This window comes from Panulirus ornatus, chromosome 5 (assembly GCF_036320965.1).
Source record: "Panulirus ornatus isolate Po-2019 chromosome 5, ASM3632096v1, whole genome shotgun sequence".
NCBI classification, from domain to species: Eukaryota; Metazoa; Arthropoda; class Malacostraca; order Decapoda; family Palinuridae; genus Panulirus; species Panulirus ornatus.
Window position 1 is genome coordinate 42,456,126 of NC_092228.1, and position 21,055 is coordinate 42,477,180.

The 21,055-nt window shown below is 37.8% G+C and overlaps 1 protein-coding gene across 2 annotated transcripts in view; it reads right to left on the reverse strand.

Moving 5' to 3' along the window:
• Nucleotides 1–21,055, reverse strand: part of LOC139748733 (lateral signaling target protein 2 homolog) — a 53,326-nt gene that overhangs the window by 9,537 nt on the left and 22,734 nt on the right. Inside the window, exons 1-11 of one of the 2 annotated variants that reach the window (XM_071662128.1) lie at nt 20,872–21,029; nt 17,852–17,998; nt 16,884–17,015; nt 15,255–15,371; nt 12,836–13,011; nt 10,294–10,465; nt 7,818–9,316; nt 7,255–7,499; nt 3,952–4,364; nt 2,200–2,304; nt 896–1,093 (exon numbers count right to left, since the gene is read on the reverse strand). In XM_071662128.1, coding sequence (XP_071518229.1) covers nt 896–1,093; nt 2,200–2,304; nt 3,952–4,364; nt 7,255–7,499; nt 7,818–9,316; nt 10,294–10,465; nt 12,836–13,011; nt 15,255–15,371; nt 16,884–17,015; nt 17,852–17,998; nt 20,872–20,907 — 3,240 coding nt within the window. In that variant the 5' untranslated portion in view covers nt 20,908–21,029. Of the gene's footprint in view, nt 1–895; nt 1,094–2,199; nt 2,305–3,951; nt 4,365–7,254; nt 7,500–7,817; nt 9,317–10,293; nt 10,466–12,835; nt 13,012–15,254; nt 15,372–16,883; nt 17,016–17,851; nt 17,999–20,871; nt 21,030–21,055 lie in introns of those variants that run through there. The other variant, XM_071662129.1, reaches the window with a different exon arrangement.

The window sequence follows — 21,055 nt, forward strand, 5'->3', positions numbered from 1 at the left end:
ATCAATCACTTACTTGCTGATATGACTTATTGCACACTTTTTCATTTCACATAAAAAAAAAGGCAAGAAGTGACAAAGTTATAACACAAATGCACACTGATGCACAATGAACCCTATTTACAGCAGAGCTCAAGTTGCAATTTGCATGTAACACAAGAAAAAAATGTTTAACAACATTTGTTCACAACTGCTGGCAATTCGTAAATTCTATTAATTCTATTCAATACGGTGTGGGGAGTAAAAATGAGACCAGACAATGTTCACAAAAATTGGGGTTATTTGTTTCTAATCTTAACGCAAATACAGATGACCTAAGCAAGTTCAACTAATTGACCCATCTATCATGTCAACTGCTGAATCACTATCAAATACTGTCAGTGCATAGAATCAAGTTCTAATTGATCTAATAACTGTAAAAAGCTCTGCAAAAGACTTCAGTGAATTATCTGGTGAAATATGTCAAATGCTGATCTGCTAACTGTTAATCATTATGTGTGAGATTGTGATATTTGAATGTTTGAGTAGTGAATGCCAGCAGCCCACACATGGATGAGGCTAAAAGAAAAGAAAGCTGCTTGGGCAACTGGAGTGAAACTTAACAGCCACTGAAGTACTGCATCATAGTGCAGCTGCCACTGACCCTCCACATACCCTGGCAGGTAGCATTGGTAATATCATAGTAATGTCAAAGTACCGATTTTTTTCTCAGCTTCCTTAGAATTATGCTTAACACAATCCACTTACTCTTGTTAACTACCAATAATTTTGTCACAATATCTGCACTTTTATCCTAATTCTATCATGCCATTACTTTCTTTGCTTTGTTCCCCTTCATCTTATGAATTTCCTCCAATACTAATGATAAAATTTTCATGATCACCGAAAATATACAAACCTTGCCGCAATTTCTGCAGTGGTGACGCCTACGCACCATAGTGAAGGCTGCCCCACATGCCATGCACCTCGGGGCTTGATGATCAGGCACCCATGCTGGAGGCTCTTGCACCCTGTGGCGGCGGCGACCAGACTCAGCACTGCGTTCCACGGGAGTATTAGTAGCTAATTCACCACCATCTCGAGAACCCAATGACGGCTGGGAATGATAAACATCATTTACTTGAGTATACAAGAAACTAAATGAATTACTATTTTCACCTTAAACATGAAGCAGTGCCCTATACTCCCACACCAAAAAATAAATCAAAAACATATCTAAAGAACTGCCATCTGATAAATCTTTATCTATTTACTCAATACCATTACCATGAACATTTATTTCATATATTCAACATTGTTATACTATCTCATCTCATAATTCCATTATCCATGTGACTGTTGAAAAAGACAATATTATAAATGGTATGAAGAATTATAAGGAAAGGGACATGTTAACAATCTTAAACAAAACAGAGCATTTGTTCTAACAAACAGCTTACAAAATTCAACTCTTAACTATAGTAAAGAAGAAAAATAATGAAAATAGACTGACTATGGCTTCCATATATGTCAGAAGTGGAGGGAACATGGAAAACAGTACACCAATTGGAGATGGAAGGATGGAATGAAAAAGATTTTATGCATCTGAGGCCTGAACATGCAGGAAAGTGAAAGGCTTGCACAGGACAGAGGGAACTGGAAGAATGTGGTATACTGGGGTCAACATGCTGTCAATGTACTGAACCAGGGTATGTGAAGCTTCTGGGATAAACCATAAAGAGGTTTGTGGGGATTGGTTGTGGATAGACAGCAGTGATTTCAGTGCAATACACATGATTCCAGGATCCTATGGCTACAAAAACAACAACAGGAAAGAGAATCACTGTAAAAGGTCTAATGGAATGGAATCCTGATGGTGCTAGAATCTATGTAAAAATAATCTGAAGAGGAAAAACACCTTCCATCTGACCACACTGGAGGAAAAGGGTATTTTCAACCTCTTTTAGGACTAGTCAACAATTAATCATAGGTAGTTTCTGTGTTAAATGTTAAGCATGGTAGGATGTAAGCAGCTATGAGGGTAAAGGTTACATGCGTGCTCTTGTATATTTTTTCGTTTGCCTATGCCTTTCCTTTTCATCATGGATATGACCCAAGTTACATGTTGTAATCAGCTTCAGCATTCATACTCAGCAACTCAGGCAGATCGATGAATGGAAAACAGGAATAAACATGCAAGTACAGACAGATTCTATAACTTACCTGTTCCTGTGAAGATCGAGTGAAGGGCTCAGGAATAACACCAAAAGACTCGGCATATTGCACTTGTAGAGGAGGAAGCAGCTCAATATTTGGAGGGATAGATGCCTAAAGGGAAATGTTTTACAAGTTAATTCTCTTACAAATTTCTGTTTGCTCAGCTTGAACTTGAAGCACTAACCTTCTCCTACCCTTTAATTGGGGCTACAGAAAAATGAGGCTGTTATGAGGTATTATTCTTCTAGTCCTGCCATGAACTTTGAACAATTTTCCTATTCTAGAGTTTTCTGTAACTCAATCTCCAATCACAAATGTGGATCAAATATGTAATACCTTATGAATCATTCACACATATCCCAACTCAAGCGCACATTAACAAGGTCAACGAAGGTTTTCATCAAATAATGCACTTCATACAAAAATCCAATCTGCAGTAAATCCACTCTTCCAACTTTACAAGGATAGACTATACTGTAGATCAACCACATGGAGTCTTTTTTTTCATATCCTCTTGAAAGTGATATTGAAACTGCAAAAAAATATATGCCAAAAGTTATACTGACTAAAATGCAAAATAAGGCTTAGAAATTAGAATGAGCATTCTCTTAACAGAGTCACATATAGAATGAAAACATAAGGAAGAAGAAGGAAGAAAAATTCAGAGTACTGGCTATGAGTTTCTGATGAAGTACAAAATCTGTCTTTTAAGAAGTTGAACTTTTTAGGATACATACAAGAAAGTAGTCTTAAATCTTAACAATAACCATTCCTTCAGTTAAAACAATCAAAACACAACCGTCAGACACACGGACTTGCTGAACAGTTGGGGGGGTTACCGCTGCCAAGGGCACATGAGAATGGCTAAGCTGTAAGAAGGAACAGGTCAACCCATAATCTATGAGAGTAAACGGAGGCTTTCACCGACAAACTGACAGACAAAGACCAGGCTGTAGGGAGATTTCCAGACTGAAATATAAAGAGAATAGAATGGATAGAGTGAAAAACATCAGAATGACAGAAAGGATATACACTCATCAAAATAATGGATGAAGCATGGGCTATCAAAACAGCCTCCACAAACTCGAAGAGAAAGAATGGAATTGAAAGGGAGGCCAAGAGCAAATTGACTTGGTCAAAAGACAAAGTCTGTGGTTTTGGCAGAGGCAAGCATAATGGACCATTTAAGGATGCGCACAAATTTTGTGACTCAAAGGAAGACTGAAAGCAACTCCTCACTTAGCAGCATGAACCAGAATTGTGTATACGTTTAGGAAGATACAGTATCATAATCATTCTGAATCAAAATGAATCTTGCAACTCAGTCTAAAATTAAATACCTGGAATAGCTCCGTTCATACATTTACTTTTTCCTTAAAATTCAGCGCTATCTGTCAGATAATCATATAGCCACACTCCAAAGTAAACCACAACACAGCTTTAACTCTGTTCATGAATAACACCCAACATCCTTTCAGCTTTTGTCTCATAACCCCATCTAAATTTTCCTTTCCTGAGTATCGACTTATTCCATCCACCTAAAACCTTCAGTAACAATAACTCTTACCCTACTTACAAATATGGAATTGCAACTTGTGTTTGGAGATGGTTCTGTACAAGCTATTCAGATATGAGTGTGGAAAAACCAATGCTCTACGAGTAAATCCTCCATATATCCATGTGTTTCAGTGAAAGCCCATTCTTAATGAAACCATCAACTAACTCTGACAAATAATAGCTACAAAACTTGTCTCTTACCTGAGTTACTTCTGAGAACTGCATGAGAGCATGGTCATTAAAGATAGCAGCTGGGACTTGTATGGACGGAGGGCACACAGGTGGAGGGGAAGATGCTGGAATAGCATTTGCTGGAGATATAGGTATATCTCTTGGTGATGTGTGAGAAGACTGCACTATTCTAGGGGATAATGCTACAGAAGAAGTTGGGGTAGACGTAGGAGGTAGAGCAAGTGATGGAAACGAAAGTGATGAGGTAACAGCTGATGGAGATGATGGTGGGGATGATGCTGGGGAAGAGTGAGGGGATGAAGGGGGGGAATCCTCTTGGGGATCATTCTCTGCATTTGCTAAAGGTGAGCTGCAGTGAAGCTCGGGACTCCCTATTACAACAAGGGCATCTTCTGCACTTTCTACACTCAGTCGCTCCGAGTCTGTGGAAGTAAAATAATTATGTCATTTAAACATCCACTTCCCAAAGTTTTCTAAAAAGAAAAATACTTAAACAACGAGGAAACTGCCCTTTTTTTGGCTGAAGATTTCTTCAAACCCTAAAATCTTGTTCAACCGAGACCTTCGCATGCAAATGCTATTAATATTTCAAACATTCTGCAATAATTGGCATAATCAATACTAATGTTTTACCTTTTTTTTCTATGCAGAAGATTTCTTAAACCCCTAAAATCTTGTTCAACCAAGACCTTTGTATGCAAATGCTATCAATATTTCAAACATTCTGCAGTAATAAGCATAATCAATACAAATGTTTTTCTTGTATACCCATTAAAAAACAAAAATTTTGGAAATTAACATGGAAATATTTTCTGTGGTATGAAAAATCCTAGGACAAAGAGATGAACTGTTTTTAATCTGGAGACAGCATAAGACAGGGCTTGCAAAGGCTTTTTGGAAAATGTAATGAAACATATAAGAGGAAAACTAAATGAAAGAGGATTTTTTCTTTCTGAAGAGTAAGGCAATGATGCGAATACGAAGGGAGAAGGGAAAGAGGCTCCTGGTGAAGGCAAGTCTGCATCAAGGACAATTACTAAATCTATTTATAGACAGGGTGGAGGTAGGTGAATGCAAAGGTCTACGAGGGAGGGGCAGCTGTTTGCAAATGACCTGGCTCTAGATGCAGACTCCAAGGAGAAACTCTAAAAGCTGGTGCCAAAGTTTAGGAGAGGATGTGATAAGAAAAAGTAGAGTGAATATGAGAATAAAAGTAAGGTAATGACATGCAGCATGGAGATAACAAAGAATGGTACGAGTACAGGTCTGAGGAGAGATGACCTGCAGGAAGTGAAGTGCTTTAATACCTGTAAGTGGATGTGGCAGCATAAGAAAACGAGAAGGCTAAAGTAAATCACAAGTGGATAGAGTACTCAGGTCCTGAGTGCATTAAGAAGCATGTGGAAGAAGTCAATGGCTGTTAGAGCAAAAATGGAAATGTTTGAAGGTATAGCAGTCCTGGGTGTTATATGAAAGCAAGTCTCAGGCTTGAACACAAAAGAAAGGATGAGGGCAAATGAGTTGGAAATGAAATGCCTACGAACAATGTGTGTCTCACGTGGGTTGATTATGCATGGAGAGAAATGTGTGGTCGTAAGTTGATGTGGATGTGCTAAAATAGTTAAGACACATGAAGATGATAAGAAAAGAAAGACTAATTAAGATGATCTATAAAAAATGAAGGAGGAAAACAGAGTGGAAGACCCAGAAGGAAACAGAAGGATGAAGGGAATGCTTTGGGATATCAGGGTCTGAGCATTCAGGAAGGGGAGAGGCAAGCATGAAAGAGAATGAAGTGGACCGCTCTGTCAGAGGGATGAATCTGGGCAATGGAGTGGTCTAGGTACACCATGGAGGCTTGACTTGGCTGTGGATTGTACACTCATTTCATTACATTAAAAATCACTTCAAGAGCATGGATGTTTGCAAGTAAGGCTCATGTTCATTTGTTCCGATTGTAACCTTGCTAAAGTGAGAGAAGCCATCAAGAAAGTAATACCAACCTGAAGACTTTTTTCTATCAATCATCATTTACTCCACTCCCATTTGCATGGGATGGGTCAACCACATACAGGTTTGCATCTCATGTAGGAATCTATTTTGAAGATTTAGACTTCCCAATCACGACTCTACAGGATGACAAATGGTATGGTTGCCCGTATTCCATGGAAAAAAATGCAAACTGCCAGCCTAACTACAGAAACACTTATACAATCATCATTTCCTGATCAGTTTTCCACCAGAGTTTCAGTACTTCTCATTAAGGGATAACACAAGTTCATTATTTCCCAACATAAATGTTTATAAAATTAATGAGCAATTGGTGGTAGCATGACTAACTGCTTCTGAACAAAGTCCTGCAACCTAAAAATATCAGGGGGTAGCGAAGCTGTTTCCTATGGGGCTGGGTAGCACCAGGAATGGATGAAGGCAAGCAAGTATGAATATGTACATGTGTATATATGTATATGTCTGTGTATGTATGTATATTAGCATATGTATATGTATGTATATGTGCGTGTATGGGTGTTTATGTATACATATATGTGCATAAGAAAGGATGAGCCACTCTTCGTCTGTATTCTGGCGCTACCTTGCTGACCCAGGAAACAGTAATTAAGTAAAATAAAATAATCAATGATAATGTATATTTAGCCTACAGCCAATGCCGACAACTGTACATTAATCTGTATTTAGTAACAACTTGGTTTGTGTTTGTTGTCCTCCCTTCTGACAGGAGTGAAGCAGCCAATCATTACTTTCATGATAAGGCCACAACTCTATGAAGTCCAGATTCCCTACGTCAAATCACAACTAAACTAGACGTCAAAAATAATTTCTATTCCCCAGATCACAACTAACAAAAATGAAGACCTTTATGGGGCTGAAAATACACACTCCCGTACAAAATAAAACAGAGAAAACATCTACAAATATTAAAAGAAATAGGAAAGTTGTGATTTTACTACACTCCATCTGCATGACATTCCACTATGAAGGAAAAGTAATCTTTTTGGCTAAGCATTATCATATTGAAAGTGCAGTTTCCTCCAGGGACTTGTCACTCCATTGGAGTCCACATTCCCATTACTTGAGGTTGGACAGCCTTGGACTGTAAAAGCCTCTGGAAAGAGGTCCTGGGTAATTATAAATAAATAAAGAGAAATACCAAAACTGCCCATATATCACCTAGTGATATATATTTCATGCTGAATATGGGGTATTTTCTATCTAACACATCCGACACATTCTACTGCCAGATGCTAGTTTATTCACAATACTATCAAGCCATAAACACAACCTCAAACTAACCATTGCCGCCAATAGAGTTCTCAGCTATGTCATCATCATCATATGAATGTATTGGTGAAGATGCCGACCATTCTGGCTCTTCATTACCATGACTTTTTGGCGGTTCCTCTGGGGGGCTCTGGTTTATCAGAAACACACACTTAAGGATTTTTCTTAAGTCACTAGCATAATTTGTTTGGAGTTGATCGGCAACACCAGAGATGCAGACAAACAAACGATGAATTAAATCTTGAGCATCTGTAAACCTGTAAATCATAACCAATAATTAATTCTTCCTCATCATTCAAGTGCTCCTATTACCCTCAGTAACCTACCATGTACATAATTTTGTGAATAATTCATTTACAGTAGGTTTCAAAACTAATGTCAAAGTGCAATGTATTTCCAATATTCATGGAAATATTCAACTTACTCTTCAGTATGGTCAAAATACCAAACTAGCCTCCAAGAATCTCAAATATCCATGACTAACCTTTCAACCCCCAAAAAAGACTCACTTTTTATGAACATACAAAGATAATTTTAACGAATAGACAACTTACATCAAATAAATATCTACTCACCGGGCACGAGCCCTCCATGTTGCAGCAACCTCTGCTGCTTGAAGAGCTAATGCTACTTCCTCATCATCCTCTGCACCAGAATTATAAGGAGAGGTTGATCCACTTGAACAACGTCCACTATGACTCTCTGGGCTAACTGGATCCACAGAAACTGAGAAGGATGTCTGAGTAGGGATGTGGGTATTTCTTTGGTCAGTTTCTTGAGCACATGAAATATTATCCACCTCTTTGCTATTAGCCTCTCCGTGCATCCCTTCTGATAAACTAGCTTCATTTTTCTCCAGTCCTGATATCTTTTCGGTATATTCACGAGGGGTCATGTTGTCTGCAACATACAGGTTGGCAGAGCTGTCCAAAGAAAGGTCCGGGTTTTCACAAGGACATGGCTGAGCATTTCCACACACTTCACACAATGACAACTTAGAGTACATGGAGTCATCAAGAACAGACAGTTGTGCTGTAGCATTTGATAGGGCTGTATCCCTGTTTTCCATTTCTTGGATTTCAGACTGGTTTATAGGAGACTGGACGCCACTGTCCCCACCTATATTACTAACACAATCACTAACATATGATGGTCCTGCCTCCCCCCATCTACTTTCGGCTTGTAAAGTTACAACAGTGCTATCACATAAATTATCACAATTGTTTGCGGCAGTGCTACAGTGAGAATGAGCAACATGAGACTGAACTGGTGACACTTTGCAGCGAGCTTGAGAGGTATTGTAGCAAGTGTCAGGGTGATGTGGTCCCTGGTGGGATTCGTCATAGTAGGTATGATCATATTCACTGACAGTACCACAAGAACAAGCAATTATTTTAATCCTATCAACAGGCTGGTGTCTTGATCGCCGAGATCGGTGTCGTGAATGTTGGTGGTGCTGGTCTGACTGGTGACCGTGCAGACGTTGATGATGTTGACGATCATAAGGAGGTGGTGGTGGTGGAGGAGGAATATAATGATGGTGATGTTCAGAGTGAGAGGGTGAAGCTCTTGAATGATGACGCTGAGGACGATGGTGTTCTTCTCCATTATCACTATCTGCTTGGGGAGGGGGAGGGGGGTTCTGGTGATGGCGGTGGTAATGACTGCGGCGAGATCTGCGACGTGCCCTTGGCCTCTCCTCCACAGTTGCATTCAAACGAGCCAAAAACTTATCATTCTGACGTTCCTGCCTTGCTCTAGAGCGAGATCCTCTACTCTTACCAGATGTCCTTTCTCGTTTTCGTTCATAGCGCTCAGATTTTTTTCCAGGTTGATAAAGAGAACTCAATTCTGGGGTAAGATACTTACATGAAGGGTAACTAGCATAAAATTTTTGAACAAAATCAGATGTAAATGTTGCATGACCATATGCATTTTGTGGTACACTGTTATCAGGAAGAATGTGTGAAGAGGATGGATCAGGTTCATCTTGTGAACACAATGCTTTCTCTAGTGCTGCCAACTCGCTACTGCTCATTGTCCATAAAAGTTCACGGATTTTGCTCAGAAGAGTCTGGAATGAGAATAATTAAATATCTAATCAAATATCACATACTTTTATCAATAATTATTCTAAACATAAAGCGAAATACCTCTAAAAATTATCACTAAGAGAGCTGAATCACTTCTTGCATCAGTGCAGAATCTGAAGTACATCTGATTCAACCAAACACATTCTTTTCAGACATGGTTTTCTTATTTCATTAATGAAATGATAATTATTTCAACAGTACTATGAAAAAACAGTAATTTGCAACCTTTAAATGTTCAACTACTTTAGCCTATCATGTATTTCTACATTAAACACACACAACCAAATTCCTATGAGAAAGCACCTATGGTGAACAATAGATTAGTCCTAAGCCCATCACAGTTGGCCTACAGCTGCATGTGGAAGTACATACATAGGTTCTAATATTCTTCTAAGTAATTCTAACTAAAAGGATGGTATGGGCAAAACATGCTCTAATCATGGCCATCTCCGGTGATAAGAAAATAAAGTAAAAAAGAAATAAATCGAGGCTCCTCAGGTATTTGCAAACATGAGTGAGGTAAAGGAAGATGAAACAAGGTAGATAGTAGCGCAGCTTTCCTATTCGAGGAAAGAATAAGGGTATCACAACAGTTAATCATCGTGTGGCATGAGAAGCAATCATGCACAAGGAAAAAGGCTGGAAAGGCAAGTAATAAATAAGAGGGGTGAGATCATATTACGTCAAATACAGGCAGAAAAAATGAAGACATCTGTGAAAGAATAATGAAGGTAAAAAAACAATAAGTTGGATGGACTGGAATGAAAGTCTTTACCTATACCTCTCCATCATTTCCTGCCTTGGTAAGGTAGAAACGGGAACAGAAAAGTGCACCCTCCTCTCTTTGATGCCTTCTACAACACACATTATATGAGGTTAGCGTTCTTTCTCCCATTACCTTTGAGAAAATGAAAGGAGAGAATGATGTGGGTTATTACAGCAGTTAATGTCAACTTACTCTAAATGGCCGAAAGAGTTCTGATAGACTCCTGGGTTCCCGGTCCAAGTTCAACGGTCCATCAGGAAACATGACCAGACCAGCAACAATGGCCAAGCGAGGGATTGTGAACATCAATGCCGGGTCATAATCATCTATCTGCTCTTGAGTTGTTAGACCAAGTCTAAGAGCCCTATGGAAAAAATGAATCTGAGTAAAAAAGAATAAACGAATCATATATTCTTTATAATAAAAAAAAATTTCAAAAAATCAAATGAATAAAAACAGCATTCACAGGGCCCTTAAAATACTGAACATATACTTTTTTTTCTTTTGACAGTGTGAAGGGAGACATTAGTTTCACCTGATAAGTCATCTCTGTGTGCCATGTAAAAAATCATTAAGTTCTTAACTAATACAAAAGCAATTGTTTAACACATGATAGATAAACTAATATGTGTAACCGAAACAAAGCTGTTTGGAGCTGATAAATCCCATATAAACTAGGATGTACTTAAAAGATAAAAGACAGGTAGACTAACAGATAGATACAGAGATAAAACTATCCATAGGTAGGCATATTTAGTAATAAATTACCTCTCCAAATCCCTAGTTATCCCCTATTTTATTTCTAGAAGATTTTCCATTTTTCCTCTGTTTTTGATAGTAACCTATTCAACATCTTTTGATTTCATCTCCAATTCACCCTTTTGTTACAATGCCTGATATGCCTGTTCTCTTGCACTGACCTAATTTTAAACACCTCAAACTAATTTACCACCCCCTCATTCTTAATACCTTCTTCCTTTACTTGCACAATTATCTCTAATTTTCTCAATTTCTATCTGATATTCTACAATCACAATGTTGCACCCCTTCAGCTAACTCGCATAATCATCTTACCCTTACAAATGTTACCGAGACCTGGATTCAATGCCTTGAGTAAATTTTTTTTTTTTAGTCCTTAAGCTTTCACTTATATCTTCAATTCTGTTCATCCCCTCATGTCGGTACAATCCCCAAGAGTGCTCAAGTACCATGTAAAATATGGCCTGGTTCATCTCTCAAACAAAGAATTACTCATCGCCATATAAAATAGCATGTGTAGGTCCAGGATTTTACCATCTATCTACAATTCCCCCTTTCACAATACCCATCCACTTGACTAATTTCATCCTCCCACTTTGCAATGAAATTACCAATTACCTTTTTGCAACTGACACTGATAAAATATGCCACAATCACAGTTCATTTTGGATGAAAATCTAAAAGGCAGAGGAAAAATGCAGAAATTAATCAGGGCTCAACAGGTGTTTGTAAACCTGACTCTTATAAGTAGAAAGGTTATATGAATAGGGAACTCCACAGCTTATCTGTCCAAGATATGAAGGGTGTGGTTGGTCTCCACACAAAAGCTATGTGAAGCAGCAGCCAGATGCGTGCCTTGGGTCCGAGCCTAGATGGCAGGAACATATGCAGACAGCTTATGAGAACAGTGGCTTAAATTATACCTGTTGAACAAAGAAAGAGCAGTAACACAATGGCATACAGAAAGGGCAGGGTTGGTAGAATATAGGTAATGCCAGATCAATTAATGAGGCAAAAGGCTTTTGATTCCACTCTCATTAATAGAGGAAGAAAACTTACTCAGAAATGTGAGCACAATTTCAAACAAAAGTAATTACAACCCCGGTATATGTGAAATAGCCACCAGCAAGATAATTGTGGCACCTATATAACAACCACACCTTTTGAGCAGCACACTTTTGTAATGTTGATTACGTAAGATTTCCAGGATAGAGTGGATGGTATGGTTTTGCCCAACATGCTTATGTTATTACAGGATCGAGCTGTATTCAGAAATTGAACAGGGGGCTTTGATTAGCTGAAAGAAAGCTACACGGAGAAATTCCCTTTTCTATCTATCTATACCTCTGACATTTGTTCCCTCAACGAACTCCGTCAAGGGGGTGGCAAAGGCAAGAGTATCCAAAACCAGTGAAACTCAAGTGCTGCTTCTTAGCATTTAGTGCCTCACCCTTAACAGGTCACGGGCAGAGGGAAACTTTAGTGCAGAGTTTCCTGAGGATCCTTCCAGCACTATCATACTTAACCAGACAATTGCTTCCCTATCACGAGTATTGCACAGGTCCAAACTGAGAAAGAAAATATGTTAAATACACGACTGAGTATTAGGAAAGGCGAGGGACAATGAGCTGGTGTGTTAATTGAAATCTTCAGTAAATGAAGTTGGAAAAGGTGAGAAGACCATCTGTAAAGAAAAGAAAGAGTAGACAACAGGACAGAACCCTGGGGTACACCACAGTTGATAAAATAAGAGGATGGAAGGTACTCCATTAACAGCAACTGCAACTGGCCAGGAAAAAAAAAAGGCTATGGTAAAAAAAATATGCATAACTTATACATGACCTTAAATGTTCCAAAAACATGCTTAGCTACCTTCTGACTCTTGCTGTATCAAGTTCCAATTCATTCCAACCAACAATAGTTTCATTTAACAAATTTGAACAGTCTTGGAGCAGCTACCTCTCAATTAACTCACCTTTGAACAGTCTCAGAGAAGAGGACAACCACATTCTGTTGTACATCATGTTCCTCAACACTCTTAACAGGTACCATAGCACTCACATAATTCAGCTCAAATTCAGCAAAGAGTCGGTCAAAGATTTTGAGAGATTCCCGAATCTTCTCTGTATACTCAGGGACAGGTTTAAGACACTGCAAGGATGAAAGAAAAAATAATTTTCCAATGGCAATGTACTTTAAGAGAAATAGTCTCTGAATTACTTTATTTATTTATTTTATTTATTTTGCTTTGTCGCTGTCTCCCACGTTAGCGAGGTAGCACAAGGAAACAGACGAAAGTCTCTGAATATAAGACACTATTTTAAGGCTATTAATCATGAGCACATGCTATTTCTTGAAACTCTCAACTTCAAGTTTTTGTTTCAAGATATTACTAAACTCCCTTAAAAAAATATATTCTATTGGCCATATCAACATTACAATTAACAAAACATCAGCTGTTTGCAACTGAGAAAATATATGAATAAAAAAAGACTGTTAGAAAATACTTCTCAGGTATGGTTTGTTCTTGATGATACTTCAAAAGGGTACAAGAGGCAATTAGGCATAAAATAAATATGTTACTAACATATAACTGGCAACTGGAGAGAAAGAAAAAGTTCATCCACTTCAATTTTGTTACTGTTCTTTGATTTGGTGTCAAGTGTTTTGTTTATGAGTATGTGGCATAGCACCATGTCCAATCCTTTGTTTATGTCCATGGCAATCAGATTGGTCAACTGTGTTTTGCAAGCCTAAAGCTATTCACCATCTGCCACAAGGTACTGGTGAAGCATGGTGGGGAAGCATTCAGAGTGGAATCAATGTTTTGAATACCCATCCACCTACAAACATCTACAAGATTTTGCCAAGGAGGCTCAATCTTTATATTTATTATACTTAATTGCTGTCTCCTGCGTCAGCAAGGTAGTGCACTTTACAAAGACAAATACAATGGAATGAGTTCTAAGCACAGGACACAACAATGTCATTCATCTAAAGTTATCAAGCATGTCAGAACTAACAATCCAAGACAATTCTAAAATCATGTAACACATAAACATGACTGTAATTACTAAGATCATTCACCAGGTCCTTTAAGATATATTTCATATATTCTTTTCAGTATTATTTTCATCACATGTGATCACATTCCTGATAATCTTAAAGCCATTGCAAAATCATGACTTTTTTTCCAAATAATAAATGCAATACATCAGAGCAAACTTAGGAGGTTGTGCACTAGCTGCATAGAAATGCAAACAGCAACGGGCACTGTAAAACTTTGCCACGGATCTTAAACTATATTACCAAAATACATTCATCTTACAAGCACTCCACTATATCTGACCTTTATAAACAAAAAATTTACATCAGCACACGAAAAGATCCTCAGTAATGATTGGCAAGATGGAGTACTAATAACTCATAAAATCCTCAACAAGAAAATGACATCAACTTTTTTGGCTTAACCATTTCACCAATTTGTTGTCAATTCTAGCATTCATCTTGGTGGCCCAAGCAACGTACTACTGACAACTCAAAATTGTCACTCTTGAGTTTGAATATTTTGTACTAAGGCTGGCTATGCCAAGAAATGAAATATTCATTTTAAAGTTTACCAACATCACAGAAAATTTAAAGGGGTGTCTCGGGCTCATAAAATCTGTAAGCTCTGTTGCAGAATATGAATAACCCAACTAATACAAGGAGCTGAACATGATTTACTCAATTATTTGAGGTTCATATCTAATGCCTTCATACCATGAACAAGCTCCCTTCTAATACCTACAGTTTAGAGGGTAGATCTGTTATGAAAAAGGTCACAAACTAGAGTCTAGTGAATGTAACTAATCTTGTAGAACCTCCTTTAAATGACCAACAACAGAAGACTAAATAAATATAAGTAGATCTCATAGCATTCCCTTTTAAAAATAAAGTCAGAATAATCTACTCGGTGCATATTTTTACGTCTTGCCAGGTAAACTCACACAGTGTATCCATGATTACAACTTATAATGAAGAAACATCCATCTTACTTGCACTTACTCAGCCTGATCATTTCATAGGCAGCAATGCTTGTAAATAGCGCTCTTTAGTCTGTTGGTCAACATGCTTGACGCAACTGGGGCGGATACTGGTAAAGACTATCTACTTCCTTTGTTTTTGCATGATGTGACGTTGTCCCACAAATACCATTTATGAATTGACGATACTCTATCAAGGAAACTGAACTTTCTGTGGCAGGATCCAGCAGCTAGGACTAGATATACCTGCCAAGCAAGCATCTTTTAATGTTTTGTTGATGGCAAAAAGCTCAATCAATCTGGGTGCATTTCACTCCCTATACACAAAGCCAAGCAAAGTAATCATCAAATGCTTCCAATACGGCATACCTGTTCTCGAAGAAGGTTCCTGACGGTCTCAATAGTCTTGGTGACAGCCTTGGCCAAAGGTCTCATGCGAGAACTTTCTGCTTCACGGTTCATGATGCTGCTCCCTGCTGCTAAACACTGTGGCAAAAAATCTAGAGTAAGCACCTGAATTACAGCTGCTCATTCATCTACATGCCTCAGACTACTGTCATATCAGATAGATTTTCAAGATATACAAGTTTCCTTAACAGAATATTTCCCAAACTTTTCTCAGATTTTATCATCCAACATTAAAAAAGTTTTAAGATTTACATATTAATTATATATCACAAAAAAGTCAATTCCATTCACAGCTTAAAAACTCTATCTTATTACTCAATAACCAACTGCTAACATTCCACTGCTATCTTATTAAAAACTAGTTAGATATCCAAATTTCATTATCAATACCAATACTGACAGATTGACCTAAATATTGTTTTAAAAAAATTCAAGCAGCTGCCATTATTGTTATTGAAACATTTCATATCTAAATGAAATCAAAGCAAAAAATATAATTCAAATCATACCTATTACAATTTTTCAAGCTAACCTGTCCCTAACAACAACAATGTGATGTCAATGTATCTAGTCTAGTGGCCAAAGTTATAAACATCCGTGGAATTTCTGTAGTCAGCCTACATAAAGGCCTCAGGGTCCCTAATGTATGTCTGATGATGTATCCAATGCACAAAAACATGAATAACAATAAAAGGAATAAAGTATGAAATAAAATACACTACAACTATCCCTCAATGTACATCAGTATGCAACATCACAGGGAATCGCTCACTCTATGCTGAGCAGCTAGTCCTCAGGCACTACAATACTTTTTAAAACTGTATAAATATTAAGAATTAAGTGCAACTGGCAAACAATGACACATGCCACTCCTCTGCATGCAGAGTCCTGGCTCAAAATTTCTTGGTGTGGGTATTCCGTTATATTTCATTTCATTTCATTTACCATGATTCCTTCAATACATTTTTCCCCAGTGTGCGAATCATCGAAAAATCAAATATCACGGTATGCTAATGGAGTGTCAGGTAATGGAGGTAACAGAAGCACACAAAACAAACAGACCATATCCTGACTGACTCACATCACATGCAGAATTCTGTGATCTTTTTTCACAAGATGATTGTTTAAGGAAAGCTGTGGTTGAATTTTTTATGTGTATCTAACAATGAATAAACCACACACATACATTTTCCAAAGTGCCACCTGGAAATTCATTCAAGTGAATGGGATTATATCATGAAAAGCTACCTGAAGGTAACAATCAATACTTCTGGATATGTATCATTCTTTTTCAGGCATTTAGCAGCTTTGATGTTAGAAATGAGAATAATCAAGAGCACTCTGTAATTCTCAAAATATTTTTCAATTTCCTGAAAATTCTGACCCCTTCAGCAGCTATATTTCATTGTAATCCACTGTGCTATAAACCATGATACTGATACAAATTAATCTACCTAATAAAAAAACAAAAACATGATACTGATAAAAATTAGTCTACCTAAATTTAACAAAGTTCAAAAAGAAATAAGAATGGCTATCACATAAAATACAATTATCCACTTCCAATCAAATGTTCTACAAACATCCTACCTCTGCACCAAACCAAAGCTGGCCTGCAAGATTCTCCTGCATTACATCATCTGGGAACTTTACTCGAAAATCTCGACTCGCACGCTCGTGTGGAATGACCTCATCCATCATCTCTATACATATGTTGAGGACCTGAAATATCATGAAATTAATTTCATCTCTAATCCCTGGTTATATCATGTTCTGCACACAATACAAAATATAAAATACAATATCAAGTATTAGCACTTTGCATCAGGTAGTAATAGTAGGTAGGAAAATTAGGTGGGAGCATTATTTAGAAGTAGTAGGTTGGTTCATTATGCAGGAACACTAGGTTGACTCATTAGGTAGTAATGGCCAGCAGGATCATTAAATAGGAGCCTCTGGAAACACTGAGCTATCGTTGCCCTCTGCTAGTGGCCTGTTAAGGGTGACACACTGAAGGATAAGATGCCACACTGGAGTTCACCAGATATGGAAAGTCCTTTGCCGTGGAATACCCTCGAGGGAGCTCCCAGAGGGAAAGAATGTCAGACATAGATAGACAGACTGACTCAGTTTGAGCCTCAAAAAGGTAAGGTTTAAAGTAATCGTGTAAGAGTACAAAGCATGAGAGCATTCCAAGACATTCCTGTAGAATCAGGTATATAGATAAAGTGACTTGGTTTGAGCCTCGAAAGGGTACAGCTTAAGTTTATTATACAAGATTACTCAACAAGAAAGCATTCCCAGACATTCCTGTACAATCTGACTTCATTTGAAAGCATTATTCATTGCCAGGAAATTTATGAAACCACTGTATGCTGCACACTTAAAGAAATGCGATAAAAAGTAATTAAGTAACAACACTAGTCGACAAACTGAAAGCCGCCTCAGGATATGAGAATGCATATGTTATGTTTTCTAATGCACTACAAGTGATAAAAATAAAGTACCAGAGGCACAAAAAATAAATGAAATATAATAAGAAAAAAAGTACACCTCACCCTGTCCTGACACTGGCGGAGCTGGTTGACAAGAGCAGTGCATCTCTCGGGATCTTTCCTCCCATCAAAGCTATCCAGTTCTGCTGCCACCATGTTCAGTTCATCATCAGCATAGTAGAACTGAGCCATGAGGGAGGGATCATCTTTCTGCAAAGTACATAATGACAGAAAAGTTGACAACATAACAACTAAAGTTATTCTCAATAACTTAGAAACCACACAAACAAAAAAAAAAAAAATAAAAAGAGTAAATTGCCCATACACAATGAAAGTAAAATCAAAATAATTATGAATTCTACAGAAACCTTCTTAAATTACACATATCAAAACAAGTTTCACCATGATTATACATTTTAACATCAGTTTCTTTACAACTATTCAATGTCCCTTCTAATATTTCATAACTGAAATTCTAAAGCAATTCTTTAGCGGGATATCATTAACAGTATTAAACACATATTTATACATTTATATAAAGTTTTAATATAAAGATTTTCATAAATGATCATTGATTTCATAGATGCTGAAAAACCACATGGAAAAGGACATACGAGATCCAGAGTGCTTTTGTTTATAAACACATCTTCAGTAAACAGTTACAGAGTGATTTGTCTTTGGTCCTCTCATAACCGTCCTCTAAAGATGTGTTCATACATGAAAGCACTCAGGATCTCATTTTTCCTTTTTCATGCATATCTCTCGGCATATATACATACATGCACACACATATAGATATCTTCTTCTTCATACTATTCGCCATCTTCTGCGTTAGCGAGGTAGCATTAAGAACAGAGGACTTGGCCTTTGAGGGAAATCCTCACTTGGCCCCCATCTCTGCGTATCTATACATACACGTACATACATATAAATACACATCCATACTTGCTCGCAGTCATCCATTCATGACACCACCCCACCCAACCCCACAGTAAACACCACAAAAGCATGAACAAAAAGATAAAAGTGACATTCTCTTCTCCCTAACACCTCATCATCACCTCCTGCATCAGCAAGGTAGCGCCAGGAAACAGACGATCACCATTTCCCATGTTAGCAAGGATGCACTACGAGCTGCTTCCTAACCTTTCCACCACAAGCAGCCATTCCAAGAGGTCCCAAGTAACAGTGCATATTAACTATGTAGCTATGTGGCTAAACTGCCAATGAGATAGTGATTTTTCCCATGATATGCATGGTTTGACTTTTGTCAGTCATTAAAAACAAAACTATGCTGAGTACTACATCATTTCTGACTGAATATTTCCTAAATACAAAGCTAAAGAATTTACAGCGTAGCACTTTTGTTATGCCATGAAAATACTCTGTCAGGGATGCTATAATTATGCTTTTGGGATAATCTTTTAAATTTCAATACCATATACATTTCCATAATTAACTGCAGTAATGTCACTGCATTCACATCCTTAAGGAAAATGTAACTTTTCACAGTCCAATACTATTTTCAGGAAATTCTTGTACCATTAAGAAATGTCATGGTCTTTTCACATCAAGAAATACATCAAAAATAGTCAAAATACAATTTCCATTTTTTAAAGAGAAATGACATCACTGGGCAACTACAAGCAGCATCCAATATGACAATATAGGAAAATTCCTCAAATATAGCTCGGCTTCTAGGGAAGATACGTTAAGCTTTCCAAAACTTCTATCGATTTCAGCAAGTTTCACCTACATTTATGTTAACGAGCCTCATATTTTTTGAAATGTCATAGCGTCCCTGCTATCACTTTATCATATGAGCATAAACCCCACCTGGTGCTGATGCCTCATATATAACCTTGTTCCACATGTCGCCATTGCTCCTGAGATGAATATGTAGTTTTGTTATGACACTAGGTGGTATTTGATAGCGTTTGCCGTTTCTGAAAGACCCATCATGTTGGCACTGCAATTCTATCCGTGTGACAGGAATATTTCCACTAAAATACAGATCATGATAAATCTTGACCACTATGGAGAGACGGGTGATGTTTTAATAGGGTCTGTTTATTCTTTAAAAAGGCATTACGCGCTTTGATTAACCCATAGTCTCCCCGATAGACTCCCATTGCTTTACCTCATATCATACAATACGTAAGATGGATCCGTCCTCCACAGTTTTTCCCCGTAATGAAAATTAATCGAACACGGCATCTACAACATTTGTACTCATTTCCCAAAGCGGGTTTCAGTAAAGAACTGAACTCCACTTTTCCCCATCCTTCCAAAGTATGATTTAAGTCAATCACATATGTCTTAATGCCGGATGCTAACGAGACATAAAAATGGATGATAACTCAAATGCACATCACTTAAAACGAATTCCAGCTCACTAAATCGTAATTGACCCGAATATTAATCGAATTTGACCAAACAAGTGAAAAAAACAAACCTGGGTACTTCCTGACTCATACGTTAATATAGAACTTGCAGTCAAACAATAAATAAACTCTTATAGACGTTTAAACACGTGCTCAACCTAAATTATTAGCATAAAATGCTGTCCAAACCTTATATAAGTCATGTCTTACTTAAATAAAGAGTGTAGGTGTGATAACAGAAAACAATATGTAGACCTCCACACTCGCCAGGACATGTGACCAACCCGCACAGAGAGTTCTAACGTTACAAATTTGATCTAAATAAAAAAAAATGACCCCCTCTCCTCTTAGAATTGATATAATAATGCCATTTTACAAGTAATACACTTGTGAGCCATGGCCCTCCATATGATACATGTGACTCTTAAGAAATACACCAATTTCATGCCAAGACCAGCAGGTGTGACGTCCAATCCCCTACTTCAACCTAATTCTCGGGAGGTGACCTCCATTCCCACCAGGTGGTTCACAAGGGAGGCCAACGAGCAGACGCCTAGACCCCATAGTGAACTGCCCATTTAACAACCAAGACTACGATGCACACGGAAATGAGGTGAGTCAAGGACACACTCCACTAAACTTGGGGCTTTCTCTGTCAAGTGTCAACATGGCCATTCCCTCCCTTATTTCACGACTTACCCGGGGTCTGTAGAACCATTTCCGGAGAGAATTCATAGCTGCAGTCCATGCATAGGTGGCCTAAGTGCTAAAAGTCGGGTAATATGTGTCCCTAAGGCAAGATAAAGAGGGAATACTCTCTTCGCTGACCCACAGTCTTGTTGATGACTTAAGCCCATACATCTTTGCAAAGTCCAATATATCA